At 29.3% G+C, this 12,925-nt stretch overlaps 2 protein-coding genes across 2 annotated transcripts; both read right to left on the bottom strand.

The window, feature by feature from the left end:
* Positions 1–2,409: 2,409 nt before the first annotated feature.
* Positions 2,410–2,823, bottom strand: LOC107060493 (cysteine proteinase inhibitor 5-like). Its single transcript, XM_015308463.1, has one exon. It carries the CDS (start codon positions 2,821–2,823, stop codon positions 2,410–2,412), a length of 414 nt encoding a protein of 137 aa, XP_015163949.1.
* A 4,964-nt stretch (positions 2,824–7,787) lies between these two features.
* Positions 7,788–8,783, bottom strand: LOC107060492 (uncharacterized). The gene has a single exon (XM_015308462.1). The coding sequence runs from the start codon at positions 8,781–8,783 to the stop codon at positions 7,788–7,790; it is 996 nt and encodes a 331-aa protein (XP_015163948.1).
* Positions 8,784–12,925: the final 4,142 nt, after the last annotated feature.

Below are 12,925 nucleotides of genomic sequence, written 5' to 3'. Positions count from 1 at the left end.
GATACCAATTGGATTCAACATTAACTTGTTTTAGGTTGTCTACTTTGGTTGAAATCTCAATTACACATTGGTTTTTCAATTTTTCCAATGAGATATTAGTTAAATACCAAATGCATACCAATTGGATACAATATTAACTTGTTTTAGGCTGACTAATTTAGTTGAAATCCCAATTACCTGTTGGTTTTTCAATTTTTTTCAATGGGAGATCAGTTGGATACCAAATGTATACCAATTGGATACATAATTAACTTATTTTAGGCTGACTAATTCAGTTGAAATCTCGATTACATGTTGTTTTTTCAATTTTTCCAATGAGATATCAGTTTGATACCAAATGTATACCAATTAGGTACAAAATTAACTAGTTTTAGGCTGATTAATTTAGTTGAAATCTCAATTACGTGTTTTTAAAAAAAAAATTCCAATGGGATATTAGTTAGATACCAAATGTATACAAATTGGATACAACTCTAATTAGTTTTAGGTTGGCTATTTCGGTTGAAATCTCAATTACATGTTGCTTTTTCAATTTTACCACTGGGACATCAGTTTGATGCCAACTATATACCAATTTCATACTAAGATTTGACTTAATTTTTTCAGTCGATATTAATTACATACCAGCATTACCTAGTTTTTTACTATAGATTATAAAAAAACACTGAATACACAAATAATTAATTAGTACACATAATAAATGTTCTAAATATATAAGTCATTAACTTAAAAGACAAAATAAATCAAAACATGAGTTTGTCACAATAAAATAACCAAATTAAAATAAAAATAAATCATGTCTTTATTTCAGCAGTTGTGTCCCTTCCGACGAAATGTACTGCATGTAACCTTAGACCTCTTGAATTTCAAATCAACAAACTCTTTCCAACGTTAATTTATGCTCCGACACTTTTTGAATTGCATATTTTAAATAGTCAACATATTTGCATGTTCCATCAAGAAATCACCGTGTCAGTCGTACAGAATACAAAAGAAAAAAATACATGTGTTATATTTGTATACAAACTTAATACAATTCTTATTCACACATTTCATACATATTTTTACTCATTATTCATACCAATATCATGTCAATAGAATACCAAAATAATTCTAACTTATAAATATTTATTGTAATTTCTTAAATAAACAGTATACCAAATTTATTTTATAAGAATGTGAAAAAAAATATCCATTCAAATCAGAAATCATACCATAAAACATTATAGAATGAAATATACACATTTCATACATTTTTGGCACACTTTTCATACATATATCATCCTGACATTATTATTATTTAATCATATACATCATAAATTTTTTCATAGCAGCATAATGCCAATATAATATAAACATAATCCTAATTTTGACAATTAATTGTCATTTATTAAGTAATGATTTATACGCAATTCATTCAAATATAATTTTAAAATCGTGCAAAAAATGATATAAACAGTATATCAATTACAGATAAATTTTATGTAATTTTTTTTACCAGAAATCTTAAATTAAAAAAAAAGTTCATACCAAAATCTATTCCAGTTTCAAACTTATATTATGAATTCTTAAAAAAAATGTTCATACCAAAAAAGTCACAATCAAATTCTATTATACTCAAACAAAAACTGAAAATTTACTTTCCAGCATCACGGTTCTTCATTTTTATTTTTTACGTTTGAGTAGTATAACAATACAAATAAAAAATCGCAAAGAACACTAACCTGAAGGATCCATCTACCACCATGCTTTATTAATATTGATACGAAGTCGTCCATTACAACAAAATGAAAATTATTGAATAAAAACGAATTGAAACTAGTTGTGAGTGACGACAAATTTCAGAAAAAAATGAGAGGAGAGAGAAACGTTTGAATAAAAGAAGAAAAATTGTTTTTGGACTAAACTTAACTGATTGGAGATAAAAATGAAAAACAAATATTCCCTTTTTAATTGAATCTCCTAAATTTATGGCACATATTAATGATCATTAATCAATTCAAATTAATTACTATTAATTTATCCATTTTTTACCGTCTATTTTTTTCAAACAAATTAATTTTTGCTGTAATTTTAAAACATTTTTTATTTTACTAAAATGTTAGAACTTGCAATTTTTTATTGTTACAACTTGAAAGAATTATTCTAATGTCATAACTTGAAATTATTAGTCATATATATGTCAATTATAAAATTTTCACAAAGGAAAAATGCTACAAGCCCAAAAAAAATTAGAAAATAATAAACCTTATCAAGTGATCATATAACATTAAATAAAATAAATCATGCAAAGCATACTCATATCAATTGAAGATTCGTTTCATTGATGTCATTAACTTTTATAAATTACACTAGATTTGTTTTAAAGATTAGATACTCCGATCAAATCTAGTATCTTTATCAACTAAATCACTTACACATGTATATATCTTGATCAAATTTAGTACATTCTTTGAAGGAAGTGAGGTTCCTAGATTTTCCCTGCTCCTTGTCTGACACCATGACCTGATAGTAATGTGGTGAATCACGGTCCAGGGCGGAGATCAACAATTTAAAATTAATAGTTGCCTCAGTAGATTTTATTTGACTTTGTCCTGCTATTACTTTTAGAAATACTAATTCTGTTTTAGCCTCTTTATTAATCTCATGGATCGCAAATCTTCCTACTTCCACTATTTTAGGATCTTGTACATTGGGTATGTCAACCCAATCGTCTCCGTTAATTACTATTTTCCGACCGCCTTGTACCTCGGAGACATGGAGGAGCACGGTGGCAACCACCACTAAGAGAATCCCAAGGATGGAATTGAATTTTATTGCCATTTTTTTCGTTGTTAGAATGGAAAATATAAGTTGTGTTGTAATAATGAAAAGACATCATTGGATGGGATAATTTATAGAGGAGAACTCACACTTGTTTGTGTATATTTTAAAACAAATAATAATTAGAAAAAAATATTAATTTTAATTGCTTTTTGTTTAAGAAGAAAACAAGTTTATCTCGAGGACTTTATAGTCAAAGTGGTATAAAGACACATTGATTTGTGAATTATCTGTTGATTTGTTTATTATTATATATGATAAATGTTTAACAATCAACTGTCATAGTTAATACAATTTGCCAGATTTGTTTTTTTTTTTTTTTGATAGTTTTGACCAAATAGTCCTATATTTAATTACTACGTCATATTCCGTCATAATCGTATACTATTTCTTCTTTTTCTTTTTCTATATTTTAAATATTCATTAATGAAAGAATTTTTATGCTAAATTTCTGACTTTCTACCAGAACGAATCGATCCCTAGAATACCCTTAAATTTAAAAAATTAAGTTTTTATCGAGAAAATCAGACTTGATACACCTAAGTTTTTATTTGTAGCAGTATGTTGTATAACTCATATAATTTATGTAGACTTGAGTCTTTCATACACGCCTTATTGTCAAATTACGTTGGATTGAAATAAACACGAATAAGATAATTTGTTATTGCATTAAATGAACTTAAATAGGGTGAATGGGACATAGAGGTTCCTACAACACTTTCTTATAATGCAACTTATGATATATGTAGAGCAACTTTCACATTTAGCAAACACAGGGGCGGCTCAACGTAATCGGAGGCCTAAAGAGAAATCTTAATTAGAGGCCTAAAATCTAAATAAACTTCACATGCATTTATTTAAAATTTATTTTTCTTACATTTTTAAATGCAAAGTATTACCTAATATTTCTTTTATATATAAATGATTTATTCGATTTCTTTTTCAATTATTAGTTTTAAATAAGATTTTATTAATTCAACGTTGAAAAATATTATTTTACTCGGGCAATCATTATATGAATTGTTAACATAGTTCTACAAGTAATAAGTTGACAAATTTCAAATAAATATAAGAGTTAGAACCATAGCTTTGATGAAGTTGATAATTTGGTTACCCCACATTTTACTATGGTTGTTGTAATGCTTGAAAATCTAAGAAGAAATGGAAAAAGAATTTACAATTCAATTTGTTCAACACTTTTTGACTATTAATTGATACTTTTGACAGAATATTACTCTAACTTATCAACAATTTAAAGAAGAGAGTGTAAAAGGAGTTAAAATATTACTCTAAAAGGAGTTAAAAAGAAAATAATGTGAGTATTAGTAGAGAGTGTAAGAAAATAAAACAATATTTTCTTTAAAAAATTAACACATAATTTATTCTTGGTAAAAAATTGAGGCCCCCTAAATTGGGGGCCTAAGGCCAATGTCTTATTTTGTATACATAGAGCCGGCCCCTGAGCAAACACAAAAATCATATTTTGTATGTTATAACTATAGTTTGCATAATTGCGCTCCATAGCAAACATAAATTGTATATTTCGCTATGCATATACAAAAGAAAGCAGTTGTATATAATTTGTTTCTGTTTCGGTATACATATACAAAAGATCAATTGTATAATCTGCGTTTGTATAAAGTGAGAAAGAGAGAAATGCAAAAGAGAACTGGACAGAGGAATATTTGTATTGTATAATTATAAGTGTATAGGACGAAAATATATGTATTTGCATGTGTATATACAATTTTATCTCGCTTTATACAAACAGAAACACAATGTATACATTTCTCTTTGTATAAGCGAGAGAGGCGAGGGAGAGACCGGCGAGCGAGATCTGGGAGAGGGGAGAGAGGGGTAACGAAAATATATGTATATATACAATTTTCTCTCGCTTTATACAAACACATAAATTATATTTGTATGTTATAACTATAGTTTGCATAATTGCGCTCCATAACAAATATAAATTGTATATTTCGCTATACATATACAAAAGAAAGCAGTTGTATATAATTTGTTTCTGTTTCGGTATACATATACAAAAGATCAACTGTATAATCTGCGTTTGTATAAAGCGAGAAAGAGAGAAATGCAAAAGAGAACTGGACAGAGGAATATTTGTATTGTATAATTATAAGTGTATAGGACAAAGATATATGTATTTGCATGTGTATATATAATTTTATCTTTCGCCTCTCTCCTGGTGAATCTCACTCGCCACTCTCGTTCTCTCCCTCACCTCTCTCGTTTTTTATACAAACGCAAATATATAAAATGCATTTGTGTTTGTATAAAGCGAGAGAAAATTGTATATATACATATATTTTCGTTCCCCTCTTCCAGATCTCGCTCGCCACTCTCCCAGATCTCGCACGCCAGTCTCTCCCTCGCCTCTCTCTTATATACAATTTTCCCATATATATATATGCGCGTTGCGACATTATTAGGGGCAAATTTAGTATATAACTTATGAATTCATTTGAACTCCATAGTTTTGGCTCAACCAATATATGTACTATGTATAAATATATAGAAAAATTGATTGATTGTTTTACCCTTCATTAAAAGATTATGTAATAGATAAAAATTGTCATATATTATTTTTCTCAAATGATTATTAAATAATATTTAAAACTTTGAAATTAATTAAAGTTATAACTATTAAATCTTTACTTATTTGTAAAGGGTAAAACTCCTACTCCCTCCGTTTCACAAAGAATGACCTCCTTTCCTTTTTAGTCAGTTTCAAAAAGAATGACCTCTTTCCTTTTTTGGTAATATTTTACTTTTTGCTTTCCACGTGGCATGTTTAAGACCACAAGATTAAGGACAATTTTGTACATTTGACATAACTTTAATTTAGGGCCACAAGATTCAAAAGTCTTCTTTATTTACTTAAACTCCGTGCCAAGTCAAACCAGGTCATTCTTTGTGAAACGGAGGGAGTAATATTTAGTACTTTAAAACTGATTGAAATTACTTTTAAATCTTTCTTTATTTGAACTATATTAAAAGTTTTAATATTTAATCTTCCTTTTTATTTGGAAAATGCAAGAATTTTAAAGAGCAACTTTCACATATAGCAAACATAAAAATCATATTTGTATGCTATAGCTATAGTTTGCATAATTGCGCTCCATAGCAAACATAAATATGTATATTTCGCTATACATCTACAAAAGAAAGCAGTTGTATAATTCGCTATACATATACAAAAGAAAGCAGTTGTATAATCTGTTTCGGTATATATATACAAAAAATCAATTGTATAATATGTGTTTGTATAAAGCGAGAAAGAGAGAAAGACAAAAGAGAACTGGGCTGAGAGATATTTGTATTGTATAATTATAAGTGTATAGGACGAAGATATATGTATTTGCATGTGTATATATAATTTTTTCTGGCTTTATACAAACAAAAACGCAATTTATACATTTCTGTTTGTATAAGCGAGAGAGGCGAGAGAGAGACTGGCGAGATCTGGGAGAGTGGCGAGCGAGATCTGGGAGAGGGGAGAGAGGGGAACGAAAATATATGTATATATACAATTTTCTCTCGCTTTATACAAACACAAATGCATTTTATATAACTGCGTTTGTATAAAAAGTGAGAGAGGCGAGGGAGAGAACGAGAGTGGCGAGCGAGATTCACCAGGAGAGAGGCGAAATAGCAACAATTTGTTATGGGGTACAATTAAATCAAACTATGTTTATAGCATTTAATTTGAATTAATAGTTTGCTATTATATACAATTTTCCCAATTTTAAATGGTATCTTCTGATAAATGTATAATACATATATATGTTCTTTAACTTGGCTTTAGCTAATATTTATGCCCTTCAATTTTGGATGTACACAATAGACACTTAATCTTGTATACAATTGATCAAGTAGGCACATGAGTCCTACGTGACATAATATATGTAAGACATCACGTAGAACATAAAATTGTCATGTAAAACGCCAAATAAAATATTATTTATCTACCATATCTTTTCAATATTGGTCGCATAAGCTAAATGGTTGAATCGTAAGTAGTAAAAATGTATAGAGTAGTTTACTCGATTGTTTGCCAATGACAATCATCAGATAAATATGCATAAACGAAAAAGAGTTGAAAATAAAGGGAGACCATAAGCCTCGAGTTTAAATCTTAGATATGAAGAGAGTTAAATAGTTAGGGAATGCTTTCCTCCTTTAATAGACATTATGTGACGTGAACCTAAATAGTTGGATCAATAAATAAAAAATAATAATATAAAAACAGTTTACCTGGTTGTTGACCAACAAAAAGCATAGAAAAAGAGTTAAATTATATAAAGGGTGATTGATCATAGGCCTTGAGTTTAAATCTTGATAATAAAGAAACTCTTGTTAATTAGGAAGCTCTTCCTTTTCTTAACAAACCTTACATTGAGTGTAATTCTAAATTAGTCGAATCAATGAATACCAAAAAAATTAAAATGAGCAAATGGTTGACCAAATATATTAACACGTTCTCATCAAGCTAGATAACATTCTCAAGTTGGCTAGAAATAAAAAAAAAGCACTCATAATCTGAGTTGTGCGGACTCTTCAATTTTGATGCTCCACTCGTGTCGAATTCTTTTAAAATACACTATTTTTAGAGAACTCGACAAGTACTCGTTGACATTTTTGAAGAATCTGAGCAGCATAACTCATAACCAAACTTTATTATACAATACAATAACTAGTACTACTACTTCATACTAGAGCTCCGTATTAAAGTTTAGCTAAAGAACCAATCTTGTATACAGTTCAGAAAAGTCATTTACACATTAGCTAATACCACAATCTTGTATATAGGAAGCGATGGATTAAAGAAAATAAGTAGTAATTAAATAGTATGAAAAGAAGAATTACATAACAGAAAGAAAGCTAGGAAATTAACAATTAACACAAGAAAGAAAATAGTTACTCTGGAAATACTAAAATCAAAACTAAGCAGAAAAAGGAGTAGTGTTGAAGATCCATATAGGTGGACTAAATCTGTGATAGGATTCACCAGTATAGTGAGGCTCAATTGTATCGTCAAGCAAGTTATATATGCCCATGTCCTTGCCGCCTCCTTTTTCACTAGAATAATATGCGGTAGAACAATCATCAGTAAAATATATATGATTAGCCTTGCATCCATACTGTTCAACGTCAACAGCCACAGAAGCACTAAATCCGAGGAAGAGTGATCTATTGTCCAAATCATTAACCTCTTCATAACTGATCTCATTATCATTATCAACATCAACCTTGCAAACAACAAATTCTTCAACACCATAGGTCTTTGTTTCGGGATGGTTACAAATTCCATCTCGAGTGATGACAAATAGTTCACCTTGAGAATGCACAATGTACAGTTTCATTCCACAGATAAAATCAGAGGGAATGCCTTGAACTATCTTTCCAATAGTTGGTTCTAACCCTCCTCTAAAGTCCAATATTACAACGTTTCCTCGAACATCAACCCCATAAAATTGTCCATCATGCCATGTTACATCAGAATAAGTGGCTTTGCGCGTTTCAACTGTGATAAAACCATTTTTTCCAGGTTTCCAATAAGCTAATGTACGAGGAACTCCTTGATTAATCATTAAAATATAATTGTCAGTGGTATGAGGATCTGAAGAAAGCACGGCTTTTTGAACATAATACTCACAGTAACCGCGTTCATTATCAGAATCGAAACCTTTCAATGTGGTCATGTGAGGCAATTGTATCAGAGAACGAGAATTGAGATGGAACAAATTCATATTCCCTTCCCCATCTGCTGTGAAAACCCACCCTGGAATTCCAACACCCAAACAGCGTTTTCCAACAAGTTGTGGAAAATTCATGGTGTAAGTGATACATTTGGTTAAATCAATAAACTCACGTTTTTCTTCATTCCCTTCAATCTCTGCGAGCATCAACAATGGAACTCCAACTTTCTCTGCAACCATGATTGTTGATATTTTGAAGGAAAAGTACCAAACTTTGATTTGATGAATAAACAAAACCTAGCTAATCTGATCCCCTTTTATAACAAGAGAAATCCAATCCTAATTTGGAGTTACTTAGGTTTACTAAGGAACCCTTTTATTTTGGGATTCATAAGCCGATCCGAATCTCAATTTCGATATTTACTTCTTAAAAATAGTAAAATTATACTTATAAATTACTACTCCCTTCGTCTCGTTTTATATGTCTTCCCTTTCTATAAATAGATGGACCACAATACTTGTCATTTTATAAAATTTATGCATAAATTACCATATTTTGCCTATTATACCCTTGATAGAATAGTTAATTGATCTTGTCATTTATTAATAAAGTTGATTTAAGAAAACATTAAATAATGGTAGAAGGGTAAAGTCAGAGGCGTATCTAGAGGGGTTCCGTGGGTTCACATGAACCCATGCTCCCTCTCTAAATTATATATAGTAGTGTTATATTTTTAAAAAAAATATCTAAATATAAAGGTGTGAACCCATATTAAAAGTAACATATAATAATACGATGAAAATTGGGTGCACCTCTTTAAGAAAATATAGAAATTTAAATCTTATATCTATCTTATTTTTGTTATTAACACCCCTTCAAGTGGTTATCGGTAGCACTTTTGGCGTCTCAATCAATTTTTCTTTTATTTTTTTGCTTTTATCTTTCAAAATTTTCAAATGTGTAACATTGAAAATTCCTAAATAAAATTAGCTTGGTATAATTTTTATATAATTAAATCAAATGTGTATATTAAAATTTAAAACTAGTAGTATTATATATGTTGGACCTATAATTTTTAAAGTTTAACGGTTAGTGCCTGGAACATAAAGGTTAAACCGGTCAAATTTATATCTTAGAGGCATCTTTTCGTAATAATGCACCCATCCTTATGAAATCCTGAATACGCCTCTGGGTAAAGTTACATAATTTCTTAATATAAGTGCAAAGTAAAAAAGTGACATATAAAATGGGACGGAGGGAGTAGTATCTAACAAAATATAATAATAATTTTCGACTATTATATCTAATTCCCTATTTAATAAACACAAACTTTATATTTACACCTTAAAAATTAAAATTATACTTCAAATTAATTATCTAAAAACAAAATTTAATATTAGTATAATTTTAGACCATTATATCTAATCCCCTATCTAACAAACATAAGCTTTATATTTACTCCTTAAAAATTAAAATTATGCTTCAAATTAATTATCTAAAAACAAAATATAATTTTTCCATTTGTTTAATGAAGTGGGCCAATAGATAGTACAAATTATATGGAAAAATTACAGAAATTCCACATTTTAGTTTACTTATTACCATTATCCCCTATAAGTTTTACAAATTTTCAAAATCCCTCATTTTCACGCATCAGATTAGTGTATCTCGCGCATCAGATTAATGTATCATGTATAAAATGTAATGTATCTTACTTAACGATTAATATATCTCGCGCATCAAATTAATGTATCAGCGTTTATATTATTGTATCTGTTTGAGAGATTTATGTAATTATAAACTTTTAATAGATAGATTGTAATTTTACCTTAAAAATATGTGATTTCTGTAATTTGCCCAATTTATATTGAATCCAATACAAATGAAATGGGCCCAATACATAGTACAACTTGCATTGACTAAGGTACAGTTGTCTATTGCTGTGTTTAAGTACAAATGAAATGCGCCCAATACATAGTACAACTTGCATTGACTAAGGTACAGTTGTCTATTGCTGTGTTTAAGTACAAATGAAATGCGCCCAATACATAGTACAACTTGCATTGACTAAGGTACAGTTATCTATTGCTGTGTTAGTCCTCCCTCTTGTTGACTTATATAAATGGATAATATAGTAATTAAATTCTTTATTCTGAAGTCATTTCAACTGAAACTTCAGTACTATATAAATGGATAATATAGTAATTAAATTCTTTATTCTGAAGTCATTTCAACTGAAACTTCAGTACTTTCTTTTTCCTCCTCCACACCTTCAGCATCAGCGGCAACAATAATTGATGCCGCTGCTGCAGGTGGGCTTCAGTAACTGGCTTCGATTTTGGTGCCTCTGTTGTTGTTTTCACTTCAACTTCAGTTGTTGGAGTTGACACTATTACTATAACAACCTTCTTAAAATCCAACAAAAAAAATTCAATCAATGATAAAAAGTATTAAGATGGCGAGTTTAAGTTTTATGCATTGTCGATATTTATAAAATTAGGTCATTGATTAGTGAGGTACCATAATTATCGATATTGACGCTATTACTATAACAACCTTCTTAAAATCCAACAAAAAAAATTCAATCAATGATAAAAAGTATTAAGATGGCGAGTTTAAGTTTATGCATTGTCGATATTTATAAAATTAGGTCATTGATTAGTGAGGTACCATAATTATCGATAAATCTCTTGAAAAACATTAAGTGAGTATACACTACTGATATTTATATAATCAGGTCACTTATTAGCCACTTATAATAATTATAAGTAAATCTCTTGATAAGCATTAAGTGAGTGTGTACTAGCAATATTTATATAATCAGATCACTTATTAGCTAAGTACCATAATTATATGTAAGTTTCTTAATAGACCTAATTAAGTGAGTGTGTACCAACATTATTTACATAATTAGGTCACTTATAAGGAAGGTACAATAATTATAGGTAATTCTCTTGATAATCACGATATTTACATTATCGGGTCACTTATTAGCTAGCTAGGTATCAAAATTATAGGTAAATCTTGTTGGGTTTTTCAGGATGAACAACAAATATCTCATAAGCATTAAGTGAGTATGCATGAATTTACATAATTAGTTTACTTATTAGCAAGGTACAATTATAGGTAATTAATATATTGATTAATTACACGATATATACATATCACCAAAATATTTATGGGTTAACACATACGAAAAAAATGAGAAAATCGCTTAATTAATTTAAAATGACTCTTAAATTTTCAAAATATGTGAAAAAATGGTGAGGTTTCATATACTGCTCCCCCAACTCCCTATGAAGGGTTCCGTAAAGGTTTTGGAGAAAATCGCTTGGAAGCCATATCACCAAAATATTGTGGGCTTTAACACATGATAAATCAAGAAAATAGCCTAATTCCTATAAAATGACTACTAAATGACAAAAATATGTGCAAAAAAATAGTGAGGTTTCATGAACTGCTCCCCCAACGCTCTACAGAGGGTTTCGTAAAGGATTTGAAAAAAAAACCCGTTTGGAACCATATTACCACAATATTCATGGCTGACACACACGAAAAACTGAGAAAATTTCCTAATTTTTGTAAAATGGATCCAAAATGTCCAAAATATGTGCAAAAAATGGTGAGGCTTCACGTACTGCTTGTCACTATCCGAGCCTACACCCTGGACGTGTCCGGCACTCGAAAATCATTGATGGCCCACAAGTAAACCCTCATCCTGGTTGACTACAGGTGAAAGACTAATTCAAGCATACATAAGCATCAAATTGATACGTTTAAAAACAATTTACTGAATCTTAAAACTTTGCTGAATATACTGAGTATGAATCATAAGTTTAAATAAAACATCTGAAAACTGAAAGACTCTGCATAATTGTCTATCTATGAAGCCTCTAATGTATACAAGAATGAGTGTTGGGACAAGACCTGCGACTCCTCAAGAGAACTACTAGTAACAACTCATAAAAATTGGAGTCCCTCTAGAAGCAACGAGGTCTTACTCAAAAGCTGACGAAATGATCTCAACGGACTCTTGTTGATAATCATAAGAATTTGTATTTGCATCATTAAAAGATGCAGGTCGAATAGCATCAGTACATTGAATGTACAAGTATGTAATACAGTTGAATAACAAATAACTGAATGAAAGGACTGTAGACACGTAATTTTTGACCGAACTTAAGGTATTACACCATTTTTTATTCCTTAAATATTTCTTCTAGGTTTATATTAAATATTTTATTTTTTCATCGTATTTTAGTAAGTTTATTTTAAAAGATTTGAAAACTACAAAAAATATATGTTTTCTTTTAATTTTTAAAATCAGCTAGTATTTCTTAATTATATTAATATTTTTATTATTATTATTATTATTATTATT

The sequence above is a fragment of the Solanum tuberosum genome, unplaced genomic scaffold (assembly GCF_000226075.1).
Source record: "Solanum tuberosum cultivar DM 1-3 516 R44 unplaced genomic scaffold, SolTub_3.0 scf00086, whole genome shotgun sequence".
Classification (NCBI taxonomy): domain Eukaryota; kingdom Viridiplantae; phylum Streptophyta; class Magnoliopsida; order Solanales; family Solanaceae; genus Solanum; species Solanum tuberosum.
Note: the sequence above shows the minus strand (reverse complement) of the source record. Positions and strands in the feature narration are given on the sequence as shown.